Source organism: Malus domestica, chromosome 08 (assembly GCF_042453785.1).
Source record: "Malus domestica chromosome 08, GDT2T_hap1".
NCBI classification, from domain to species: Eukaryota; Viridiplantae; Streptophyta; class Magnoliopsida; order Rosales; family Rosaceae; genus Malus; species Malus domestica.
Genome location: NC_091668.1, coordinates 15,672,231 through 15,684,592, shown reverse-complemented (window position 1 = coordinate 15,684,592; position 12,362 = coordinate 15,672,231). Strand labels below are relative to the sequence as shown.

The 12,362-nt window shown below is 40.1% G+C and overlaps 1 protein-coding gene across 1 annotated transcript; it reads left to right on the top strand.

Moving 5' to 3' along the window:
* Positions 1–6,468: 6,468 nt before the first annotated feature.
* On the top strand, positions 6,469–10,009 carry LOC103410867 (uncharacterized). Its single transcript, XM_008349515.4, has 4 exons — positions 6,469–6,960; positions 8,854–8,916; positions 9,112–9,243; positions 9,346–10,009. Exons 1-4 carry the CDS (start codon positions 6,619–6,621, stop codon positions 9,619–9,621), a joined length of 813 nt encoding a protein of 270 aa, XP_008347737.3. The 5' UTR covers positions 6,469–6,618; the 3' UTR covers positions 9,622–10,009.
* Positions 10,010–12,362: the final 2,353 nt, after the last annotated feature.

The window sequence follows — 12,362 nt, the reverse complement described above, 5'->3', positions numbered from 1 at the left end:
GAGAACGTCAATCATTTCAATATCGTAGTTGGTTATGCTAGGATTCACATTTTATTCTTAATTAATTATCTTGTCGTAATGTTTTGCTTTTGCCTTGTATTTGGAATAAATTATTGGAATTAGACAATCGTTTTATTTTCAATGAAAAAACTTATGAGGATCACACTTAAACAAACTTAAACACACAGTCAACTCACTTACAATTAAGGAACACATGACACTATATAAATGGTCAAGAATCTTATAAAAAAATATGAAAGAATATTATTAATGCATAATGACACGTGGTGCAACGACAGTGGTTGAAAATCTCATTGGAAATCTAAGGCAAACATGATATGTGGAGTATAAGGCCAACCAAACAACCCAAAAAATATATAATTTAAATTTGTGGATAGTAATTGCTCTTACCTAACGGATGGAAGTGCACAAAGGAAAGTATTATTTAGAGTGAATAGTAAGGGAAAGTTAAATGAGTTCTCAAATCACACCCAGTGTATTTATCCACTCAACTGAATAGTAATAGATCCCAGTGAACAGTAATAGGCCAAAACATGCGCTAGCACCCAGTCTAAAAATGTGCTGGCACAAACGATCTCCATCCCTACAAAATGCGCTGGCACCCAGCCCATTTAAAATATTTTATATTTTTTTAAAAGAATAAATAAAAAAATAGTTTTATTTTCAGATAAGATTTTTAACCAATTTCGGATAAAATTTCAAATAAAATTAAAAAAAAACACACTAAAATAAAATTACATACTCATCAAATAAACTTAAAAAAAAACACACTAAAATAAAATTACATAAACTCATCAAATAAACTAAAAAAAAAAACACACTAAAATGAAATTACATTAAACTCATCAAATACACTTTATTCTTCAACCACAAGCTTATTTTAATTATCTTCACCTTCTTGCAATCCCCACTAGTGCTCAATCAAGTCATTCTGGTAGGTTACGTGCCAATATGGCTCTTGCACATCAGTGTACCGCTGAACGATCAATTTATTGTAACGTCCATCCCTTTCCAACGACTCGTGTTGCACAGGATCTTCGGTCTGGTCATGAGCACAATAGATACGTGTTGTTGAGTTGTTCATTGGATCCGACTCATATTCATCGACGGCATCATAATCATACTCATCTTCCACAATCATGTTGTGGAGAATAATACATGTTATCATGATGGATCGAAGAGCCTCGACATTAAACATTCTAGCTGCAACCCTGACAATCACCCAACGAGCTTGCAGGATGCCAAAACAACGTTCCACATCCTTCATACACCCCTTTTGACATTTTGCAAAGGGTTTTTCTTTTTCAGTCTGTGGATGTGGCACTGTTTTGACAAACGTAGCCCACCTTGGGTAAATACCGTCTGCAAGGTAGTATGGTCCGTCGTATTTAGTGCCATTAACCCAATATGTGCATTTGGGCGATTTTTCTTGCAGCAGATTGTCTAACATTGGAGTGAGCAAGGACATTTAGGTCATTTTGAGCTCCTGGAACACCAAAAAAAGCATGTCAAATCCATGTATCAAATGAAGCCACTGCTTCCAAAATGATATTTTTGGCTCATTTTCTGTCACCATAAACTCTTTGCCACGCACTTGGACAGTTTTTCCAAGTCCAGTGTATGCAGTCGATGATTCCAATCATGCCAGGGAAGCCTCACATCTCACCCTTCCTCAGAAGCCTTCGCATGTCCCTTGGCCTGGGTGTCCGGAGGTACTCATTGGTGTACATGGCTTCAATTGTAGAGCAAAACCGCATCAGAGACTCCAGAACAATTGTTTTTCCCATCCTCACGATCTCATCCATTTGATTTGCAAATGCTCCATATGCAAGCATTCGCAAGGCAGCCGTAATTTTTTGCTTTGGAAGAAGACCTAGAACACGAAAAGCATCATCTTTTTGCACAAAATATGGATCATGGTTGCAAATAGCACTCATGATTATGTTGAACAAACTTCGTTGCATTCTAAAACGACGTCTAAAAACATGACCTGGGAATACGCTGTTGGGAATAAAATAATCTTCCAAGAGATCTTTACCTCGTCTTTCCTTTTTTCTATCGAAGTTTGCGGCACGTCTAAGTTTGGCTATCTAACCTATAGCTTCCATGACACGGCGGGAATGTGAGGCCCTCTGCCTTCTATGGTCATCATCCGAGTCCTCCTCCATTGCGAAAGCCTCATCTCCACCTCCACCTTCCTCGAGATTGATCAATTCTTCTTGTTGTGCCAACAGTCTTTTCTGTTGCTCCACAAATTGTTTATGCACTCTCCTTGAAGAAGACATTGTAAAAAAAATTCAAGATTTGAAAACGATGAAGATGGATGTAGGGATGTATGGTATATATGGACAAAAAAAAAAAAATTAAGGATGAGCTTTTTGGTATTTTTTTTTCACACAAAAAGTATATGAAAGCTTTGGTAGAAAGTGTAGAAAATATTGAAATGTGGTGTAAGGTGGAAGATGAGGGTTAGGTATTTATAGAAAAAGAAAAAAACTTTTTTAAAAATTTTCTATATATTTTTTTTAAATTTTATGTATTTTTTTTATAATTTTTCATAATTTTTAATAATTTTTAATATAGTTAATTAATCTGGACTGTTGGATTTGAAAAATATTCAAATCCAAGAGCCAAGGCGTTGCCACGTGGCCAACGATCATAATTCTGACCGTTGGGCCTTTTTCTATTTTTTTTATTTTTTGTGAAAAAAACATGGATCGTTGATCTATGATCGGACGATTCATTTTAAAAATCAAATTTAATTTTTTTTTACCGTTGGAAATCCAACAGTCTACAAAAACTAGCCGTTGGAAATCCAATGGCACTGAGGAGGGCCACATAGCTCTAATCCGGGTGAACACAAGTGGGCTGACCAGCGGGCCCCGCCGCCTTCACCCTTGTCTCCTACTCACGCCCAGTTACGAGTGTGCTGCAGTGCCAGCCAAATAGGCCGGCCTCTGGGGCTGGTCTGTTGCCTGGCTTGGGCTGGGTGCCAGGCTGTTTTGTGGGCTGGAGCAGATTGACAGGGTGCTGGGCAAATTTTTGGACAGGGTGCTGGGCAATTTTGTGTCCGGTGGAACTACTCTAAGAGGTCCTAAATCTAAGGAGAGAGAGCCACATAGTACTACGGTCCAGTGATATTCATTGTCACTTGTAATTGAGAGGTCTTAAGTTCAATTTTCATCAAAGGTGAATTTGAACGATATTATTGCAAGCCCATTGTAAGACTTAGCCTACTCCCTCAAATTTTTAGTGTAAATAATATCGTTTGTTAAAAAAAAAATCTAAGGAGAGAGATGAACTCTTGAGGCTCCTAGAATTAATCAATGATGATTAATGTTATATTATTTTTTATTTGCAAATAAAACACATGAAAATTATTGAGATTGAATTAAAGAAGAATTGACATTTTTTGTTGTTGTTAAAGGATAGATTTTATTAGATTCTAATATAAATTCAGGCTATACAATCTTATTTATGATCGTCACCAACTTTTGAGACGTAAGTTGTTACTCCATGCACTGCACGATTGTCCACCCTGTGAGTAAAACCAAACACAACAGACTCAATAGAAATAGCAAGGGACCAGATATCATGAATAAGCCCTTTCATTGCCACTTCAACTTCGATTTCTCGGTTAATCAATCGTAACACATTGGGCATTTGATTCAACCATAATTTGCATAAACCCATCATCATAAACACTCCGCAGAGCCTCGCTAATGCAAGCTGCCTCTGCCATCATCACGTTGGAAGCTTGGAGGTTAGACGTGCCGCCCGAAGTTTGGAGCAGCCCCGCAAAGTCCCGTACAACTCAGCCTCCCGCTCATTTCCCCTTCTTTCCTCTCCGTGCCGCATCGTAATTCACTTTGACTTTCCCGAATTCAGGTTTCCTCCGTGGAGTAGGATTATTTTCCTTCCTATTTTCATCTCATTTCGTCCATTTCTCTCACATATTGGTTTTTTATCTTCTTTTGGCTGTTGAAAATTTAACACAAATGTTGAACTGACTTAACGTTAACCATTCAAATAGGAAGGAAGGAAAAAGAGACTAGGAGAGGAAATAATCATACTCCTATCTCCACTTTAGCTGCCTATCTCGTTGTGTCACAACCATATTGACCATAACTTCCCGAATTAAGATATTTATTACTTCTTAAACTAGAGAGTATATGTCACATCCCGGTCCGGGCCCCCACCACATCCTGGGCTCGACTCCGTCGTAGCACGATATTGTCCGCTTTGGACCCCGACCACGCCCTCACAGTTTTGTTTTTGGGAACTCATGCGAGAACAACTTCCCAATGAGTCACCCATCCTGAGAATGCTCTCGCACAAACTCGCTTCACTTTGGAATTCCGACGAAACCCGAAGCCAGTAAGCTCCCAAAAGGCCTCGTACTAGGTAGAGATGAGAATATACATATAAGGTTTACAGGATCCACTCCCCTGGGCAATGTGGGTTGTTACAGTCCACCTCCTTAGGGGTCCGACATCCTCGTCGGCATACTTCCGGCCAATGATTGGCTCTGATATCAAATTATCACATCCCGGCCTGGGCCCCTACCACATCATGGGTTCGACTCTGCCGTAGCACGATATTGTCCACTTTGGGCCCCAACTACGCCCTCACGGTTTTGTTTTTGGGAACTCACGCAAGAACAACTTCCCAGTGGGTCACCCATCCTAGGAATGCTCTTGCACAAACTTGCTTAACTTTAGAGTTCCGACAGAACCCGAAGCCAGTAAGCTCCCAAAAAGGCCTCGTGCTAGGTAGAGATGAGAATATACATATAAGGCTTACAGAATCCACTCCCTTGGACGATGTGAGATGTTACAGTATAAGTGGAGTTGAATTTTTTTAGAAAGCTGCTCAAATAAAATTTTAGCCGTTTTAGCTAAAATTTAAATAAAAGATAGAGAGAGTGATTGAAAATACTCTTAATCTTGCTTATCTTTTTAATTGTAAGGGAGAAGCCTAATTCTATAATTTCACACATGCATTGAATAATTGTACACATTCTCTCACCTGAAAACCCTTTTGAAATAATAATATTTATCAATTTCTATGTTTTATTTGTTCATATTTAAAGCTACTGATACTAAAATAGCAATTTCAAGATAAGATCAACTTTTATGTTACCACCAACTGGTTGTTTTTTGTGACACAGAATCTTTAGAGTTACCTTATATGGTAAGATTCTTATGGAAATTATTGGGAGTTTGGGGCAACCACTTTGCCACTTCAATCGATTGGCAAGCACTTCATGCATAAACATTGTCCACCTAACTTTCTAATAATGGTTTTTTTTTTCCCCAATTAATTCGACATTCAAATATTTAATAATAACATTTTAAAACTTGAGGAGTGCATGAAACTTGTGAAGTTATAGAGGTTGGATGTGGGTATTGTGTGAGTTGGTCAGGTTGGACTTCAAAGTAGCGTTGGTGAATTCAATAAGCTTGGATTAGAATTATTCAAACTAATTGTCACTCAAGAAAATAAGCAAACCAACCTAAACTATTCTTAAGCGGATTAGGTTGGGTGAATTTCTTTCATATTCCTAATTTGAGTATAATTAATAAATAATTGATACTTACGTAAAATTAGACCTAAATTATGTGAATCTAGTATTATAGAATCATTACATGTTACTAAATATATAAATTTCACTATTCAAATTAAGTATTAATAAACAAGTGCATTCAAAAGTTAATAAATCTGATATATATAAGAATCTAATATAATGTAAGTTCAAAAATTATATCATCCGGATGGGTCGATTTAATCGAAATTTTTTAGTAAATTTTTAATGTTTAGAACAAAACCCAATCCATATAGATTGGGTTGGTTGATAGACCCTTTAATAGAGGCACCTCTTGGTATGAGATGTTTTATTTAAAATTAGGGAAAGTTTGAAGATATCATGCCGTTTTTGCCCCTTTGCCTCTAAAAGGAACAGAGGGTGGATGGACGATAAAACGTTGTCGTCTGCAGCACAAGAGTCGAATGGGTTGGACATTGACACGATGCCGTTTTAAAAAAGGACTTTAACGAAAAACTTCAGGTACTATTTACTTTAATGAAAAATTACATTTTTACACTAAAAAATCAATCATATTACTGTTTACTTTATCTTTTATTTTATATTTACCGTTAAAATTTAAAATTTTAAAACAATTTTTATTAGCTTTCTTTTTTAAAAATGAATATTAAGAAGGCCCAAAAAAAGATGGGAATAAAACCCAACAACCCGAGCCCCATGTCAACATGAAAAATTGTCAGCGCCCACACGTCACCCGGTGGGACCCGACTGATAAAAAAGGAAGAAATTTGAAAATATAGAGAAATAAAAAGGAAAAGAATGAGAAGAAAAAGAGTCAGAATCACACGGACCCACCCCCCCCCCCCCCCAAAAAAAAAATTGAAGAAACAAAAACCGAAAAACTGGAAGAATCAACTCCTACTTTCTTCCACCAGCATATATATATTTTCAAACCCCCGCATCCCCTCTCTATCTCTCTCTCATCCGCCACCCTCCTTTCTCTCTCTAAAAACCTTCTCTCTTTCTAGGACTCTGGGTTTGTACTTTCAGAGATGGTGGTCAAGGACGAGTGGACGAGAGCGGCGATGACCGACGACGTGCTTGTCGTCGAGCTACTGCTGCGGCTCAAGCAGGCGCAGGCGGCGGGGCCTTCGTCTCCGATGTCGCAGTCTCTTTTGACGCTCAGGTGGGGTGTGAGGATGCTACGCTCCAAAGCGGCGTCGTCCGGTTCCAGATTCGATGGCGGCGTCTCGCATCAGAGGAGAAGCGGCAAGAACGGCGCCGATTCCACCACTAGATGCAGCCCAACGACGCCTCTCTCATGGAGCGGCGGCACCGGCTCTCCATCCGCCACCGCCGACGGCTTCGAAGAGTCTAGCTGCCCCAGATCCAAGGTCCCTCTCTCTTTCTCTCACTTTCTCTCTCTGTGCTCTTCGATTTGTTTGCTTTTGATTTCCCGCTAGCTGATCTCTGCTCGCAGTGTGTGAGGCCACGTTCAAGTCTGTTTATTAATTGACCGAAATACCCACGGCGACCGGCGGCGGTTCGTATTTACGAATAGCTCTGCTGAGCAGCGCCGTTAGCGGAGAGCCTGAGTTTCGTTATGGTTGCTGAGGCTTTTCGCCTGGCCGTGGGACGACACATGTCGTGCCTACTTTTCACTTTACCAATTTTGTCCCTCTTCCTTTTATTTATTTACCTTGTTCGCCAATTTTTCCTGTTTTTATATTCTCGATTTCGAAACCGACGTTTCCGTTTTCCTCTATCGCGTTTCGGTTGTCGTCTCCCGAGCCGCTAACGCTGACGAGGTCAAATTCGTCATTGCGGTTTCTTTATTAGATTCTTCTTTTCAGTGGTTAGCTCGCCGATCACCGAGGGTCAACCGTCGGTGGCCGCCATGGACGGTGTAGCTTTTGTGTCCTCTTTCCCAAAATGCCCCGGTCCTACCCCGGTGTATTTTCATATTTTGCTCACGTGAAGTAGCAGATCGAAACCTCCTGACGTTTTCGTCTCGCTTCTTTCGCCGGTCACCTGTCCACTCTTGTATTTAGATTCACCAAACTACCCTCCCAAAAACCGGTCCTTGATAATGCTAACCAAGGACATTTCCGTCAATTCCTACTTACCGCAGTGTGAAATCCCCGAACGTTCCTTTGCACGGCAATCATTTCTCGTCTGAATCCTTTTTGCTCGAGACAAAAGTCGCATCTCGCGTCGAGTCAAAAGTAGGAATAGTGAGGGGCGTTGGGAGGGGTATTTCGGTCAACTCGAAAAATGGGGGTTGGGTGTGGTGGTGAGGGGGGCCATCTTAAAGCATGTGGGGTCCGGTGAGTTTTTGTTTAGGGATTGGTACGCGTTTCGGTTTGCTGTGGCGTTGTTAGCGGGGGTTGCTGGTGTAATCATCCAGTGTGGCGCGGGTGCAGGGTCCAGCTGGACCATTATCTTTTTATTTTCGTAATAAACGATATTATCTTTACTAAGGAAGAGCGGATGAGGTTAGTCACATAACGAACTAGTAATAATGCAGTTCAAATTCGTTATTGACGAAAATTGAATCTAACTCGGTTGGTTTCGGTCATTGATTGGGGAATTGTACCTTTGGGTTTTCCGAATCTTACGGTCTTAGGGTTGTTTGGCGAGAAAAGCGGACTTTTAATTAAAAATATCTTCATTAATTTTTAATTATTTTAATGAGGGGAATTTGGGTAAATAGATTGGAGTTGTTAGGGAGGCAATGAGGCAGTATTTGTAAGGACTGTGGGATTGGATAGGATCATAGGAGGTGGGCCATGGCGAAGGAAAGTCATGTGAGGAATATAATAAGGAGCTTGTCATATGTGGCCACGTGGATTTTTGATGATGTGAAATTCCAGGGGCTTTGGTTTACTCATTATTGGGAATTGGGGAAGCTTTATCCACTAGGATGGTAGATAGCTGGTAAATTGCAGGCTTGGTAGCGGATACAATTGTGAGATATTCTGATTTGGGCAGCTCTCGCATTGCGGGAGATCAGTATGAAATTGGGCGATACTAAATTTTGAAAATTTAGATTCCTTTATGTTACGTAAAAAAAGGAGTGTTTTGTAATCGGAATTCAATTTTGTATTTGGTTTCCGATTATGGTACCTAAACGTGCCATTAATGTTTTTGTATGGTCGGTCATCCTACTTGAAGTTTTAAATTGATTATATGACATTCTGTGTGTTTTATGTATGCCATATTTTTTATTATTTTTTGTTTTGATGGGATTATATGCTGATGTGTGTGTTTTTGCATCGAAATTTCAGGGCAATGCTACATATGAATCCACCAGCACCACCACTGGCACCAAGAGGGCAAGGAGAAAGAAGGTAAACGCTAAACCCCAAATTTTGTTTTGTCCACCTACATTATTCAAAGGAATATAATTGTATGGATTTAATAATTATTGGGCCGTTTTTTAATATAGCGATATATTTGCAATAAATAAAATAAAATGGTATCGAACTAGTAATTGGCGTAATGGAACTTTGTTTTTTGACATGGACGTGGTTGTAATTTTGCAGACATATGCTGAGCTAAAAGAGGAGGAAAGTTCGTTGTTGAAGGAAAGGACATATCTGGAAAAGGAAATAGCGACCTTACAAACAACTTTCAAGGAGCAAAGAGCCAAAAATGACAACTTTAAGAGAATCAAGGTGAGACACAGATTCTACTCTTCCTTCCTTGATCCCTTTACTGGACCAAATTATAATTGTACAGATTTTCGCTCAACTTTCGATCCTCTTTTGTCGTTGCAGATTGATCTGAACTTGCATTCCGCAAGGAATTTGAGTGCAAACTTTGACGGAGCAGGGAAATCGATTTCCAGCCAACCCCATGAGAGAATAGCTTCTTCTAGTTCCACTGCCTGCTACATTCCTTCGGTTTTGCCTCCACGTCCACACCCGCGATTTGATTCTTGCGTTGAAAGCAATCCGGTGCTGGCCCGGGATAATTCCTTCCTGCTGCCTGATTTAAACATGGTTCCATCAGGCGAGGAATCGGGTTCCGAAATGCTACCCGGGATGAGCTGAGGAAAATAAGATGATTTCCCAGTTGCCAGTCTAACATAGCTCAAGCCACAGGAGCTCACGTCAGTCGGTACTACTACTACTACAAGTACAAAGTCAAGAGTATTTGATGAAGTTACGGATTTAACCTGATATGAATCCCCATTACAGTCGATTGGGGGTTTAATTAGTAAAATTGCCAATATGGCATAGGTTCCTGCTTTTAAGGGTGAACCCTCATTACTTCTCTCAATCTCGTGTTGAAATTATATTAGATCCACAAGAGTTGTACCATTCTTTGTAGCCCAAAACGTCGTCGTATTCTAGTTTCAGTCCCACAATACGTGTTGAATTGTCAACGACGCATGTATTTTTTTATTTAGATTTTTTTAATGACAAATGGTTTTAAAAATTCATGCGACTCATCATTTTAGTCTGTTAATATGAAAATCGATCAATGTAGTTTTGAAATTTATCATTGCACATCAATTTGATCTTTATCATCCATTCGTTAAATTTTTTGTTAGTTTGATGACGTGACACATGTGAATCCATTCATTCAATTGTATTATGCCAGGTGAATTGAATTAAATTTTATTTGAATTGATTTAAGATTTAAAAAGACATTTAATAAAATTGAACTTTAAAAGAAAAAGTAAAATAAATAAACATAAAAAAAAAGAAGGTAAATCTATGTTTACAACCCTCAAGTTTTGTGGTTTTTAATATTTAGTACATGAAGTTTTTTTCGTCCCAAGAGTCATACCTAAAGTGTAAATTTTGGAACAGTCTCATACATCCGTTAGTCAAACTGTTAATTCTCCCGTTAAGTGATGATGTGACGCTTATGTGGACAATGACTGGGCGCCACATGTCATTAAGGGGTCCACGTGGATTTTTTAAAATTATTTTTTCTTTCTTCTTCTTCTTCTTTTTCTTTCTAGGCTTTCACCCATCCCGACCCCCTCCCTCATTCTCCCTCCCTTCTCTTCCCTGCGCCCATCCTCCCCTCACACCCACCCATTCCCCTCCCTCATTCTCCCTCCCTTTTCTTCTGTTCTTCTTCTTCAAATTTATAAAAAAAAAAAAAAAAAAAAAAGTTATGGGCTTTCACCCATCCCGACCCTTCTTTTTATTCTTCTTCTTTCTTCTCTTCAGAGGGCTTCACGTGGGTTTTTTTTTTCTTTTGTTCTTCTGTTCTTCTTCAAATTAAAAAAAAACAAAAAAAAGTTCTAGGCTTTCACCCATCCCAACCCCTTCCCTCATTCTCCCTCACTTCTCTTCCTTGCGCCCATCCTCCCCTCACACCCACCCATTCCCGTCCCTCATTCTCCCTCCCTTTTCTTCTGTTCTTATATTCTTCTTCTTCAAATTTAAAAAAAAAAAAAAAAGTTCTGGGATTTCACCCATCCCGACCCTTCTTCTTCTTCCTTCTCTTCAGAGGGCCTCATGTGGGTTTTTTTTTTCTTCTGTTCTTCTGTTCTTCTTTTTCTTCTTCAATTTTTTTTAAAAAAAATAAAAAATAAAAAAGTTCTAGGCTTTCACCCATCCCGACCCCCTCCCTCCTTCTCCCTCCATTTGCTTCCTTGCACACCCACCCATTCCTCTCCTTATCCCGCCCTTCCCATCATCGCCGTCCGAAGTTTCCTCCGCTGCGACAGAGCATGAATCGAAGCTTGTTTTTCGAAAGTTTATGTGCTTCTGCTACTTGACTGTTTCCTGGAGAAAATAGGCTCAAACAAGAGCTTGCCCCAGATAGGGTTTTCTGATCCGGGTTCGCATTCTGAGCGGCTATTGTGGACGAAGAAGGGAGGGAGGGTTGGGTGGGCGGGAGTGATGGAATTTTAGGGGTTTTGGGGAAGGGAAGGGGCTAGGATTTGGAGATAGGGAATCGGCTTGGTGGCGGGAGTAGGTATCAGGGAAGGGGGAGGTGAGTGTAAAGGAGAGAAGGGAGGGAGAAGGAGGGAAATGGGTGGGTGTGAGGGGAGGATGGGAGTAGGGAAGATAAGGGAGGGAGAAGGAGGGAGGGGGTCGGGATGGATGAAAGCCCAGAAAGAAGAAGAAGAAGAAGAAAGAAAAAATAATAATAAAAAATCCACGTGGACCCTTAATGACATGTGGCGCCCAGTCATTGTCCACATGGGCACCACGTCATCATTTAACGGGAAAATTAACAGTTTGACTAACGGATGTATGAGACTGTCCCAAAATTTACACTTAAGGTATGACTCTGGAACGAAAAAAAACTTCATATACTAAATGTTGAAAACCACGAAACATGATAGTAGTAAACAAAGATTTACCAAAAAAAAAAAAAACAAACGCACAACTAAGATTCTAAAGGGTTAGGTGATACTCGGGCGATAGTCAGCCATCTAGTACTAACCGGGCCCACAACTCCATCTGAAATCAGATTGCAACGAAATCAAAATCGATTTGCAGCGACCGAAATCAAAGACGCGTACGTCCAACAACAGCAGAAACAACCACCTCCATCTGAGCCACGTCGAGGGCCGCCAAACCCCACCCGTAACCTCCCTACTCCCCCATCATTGATTGTGGTGTTTTGGGTGCTGCTTCAACATGCGAAAGTAAGTTTGACGATGGTGGAGGAGATAACACTCGTGGCTGTCGCTGTTGGGGATGAGGGTGGAGGGAGGTGGCTGAGTTATTTATTTTGAAACCCAGAAAAATCAAGGACCCCTCTTGATTTGATACTCTTCCTCTCCAGATCTCTTATTTCCCAAATTTCTCCACACTCGTGC

What these genes read in the sequence shown, in the direction of transcription:
- LOC103410867 (XM_008349515.4), top strand. Translation starts at nt 6,619, where the DNA reads ATGGTGGTCAAGGACGAGTGGACGAGAGCGGCGATGACCGACGACGTG. An exon ending in CTAGCTGCCCCAGATCCAAG is followed by an intron (nt 6,961 to 8,853) that starts GTCCCTCTCTCT and finishes TCGAAATTTCAG; the next exon opens with GGCAATGCTACATATGAATC. An exon ending in ACAACTTTAAGAGAATCAAG is followed by an intron (nt 9,244 to 9,345) that starts GTGAGACACAGA and finishes TTGTCGTTGCAG; the next exon opens with ATTGATCTGAACTTGCATTC.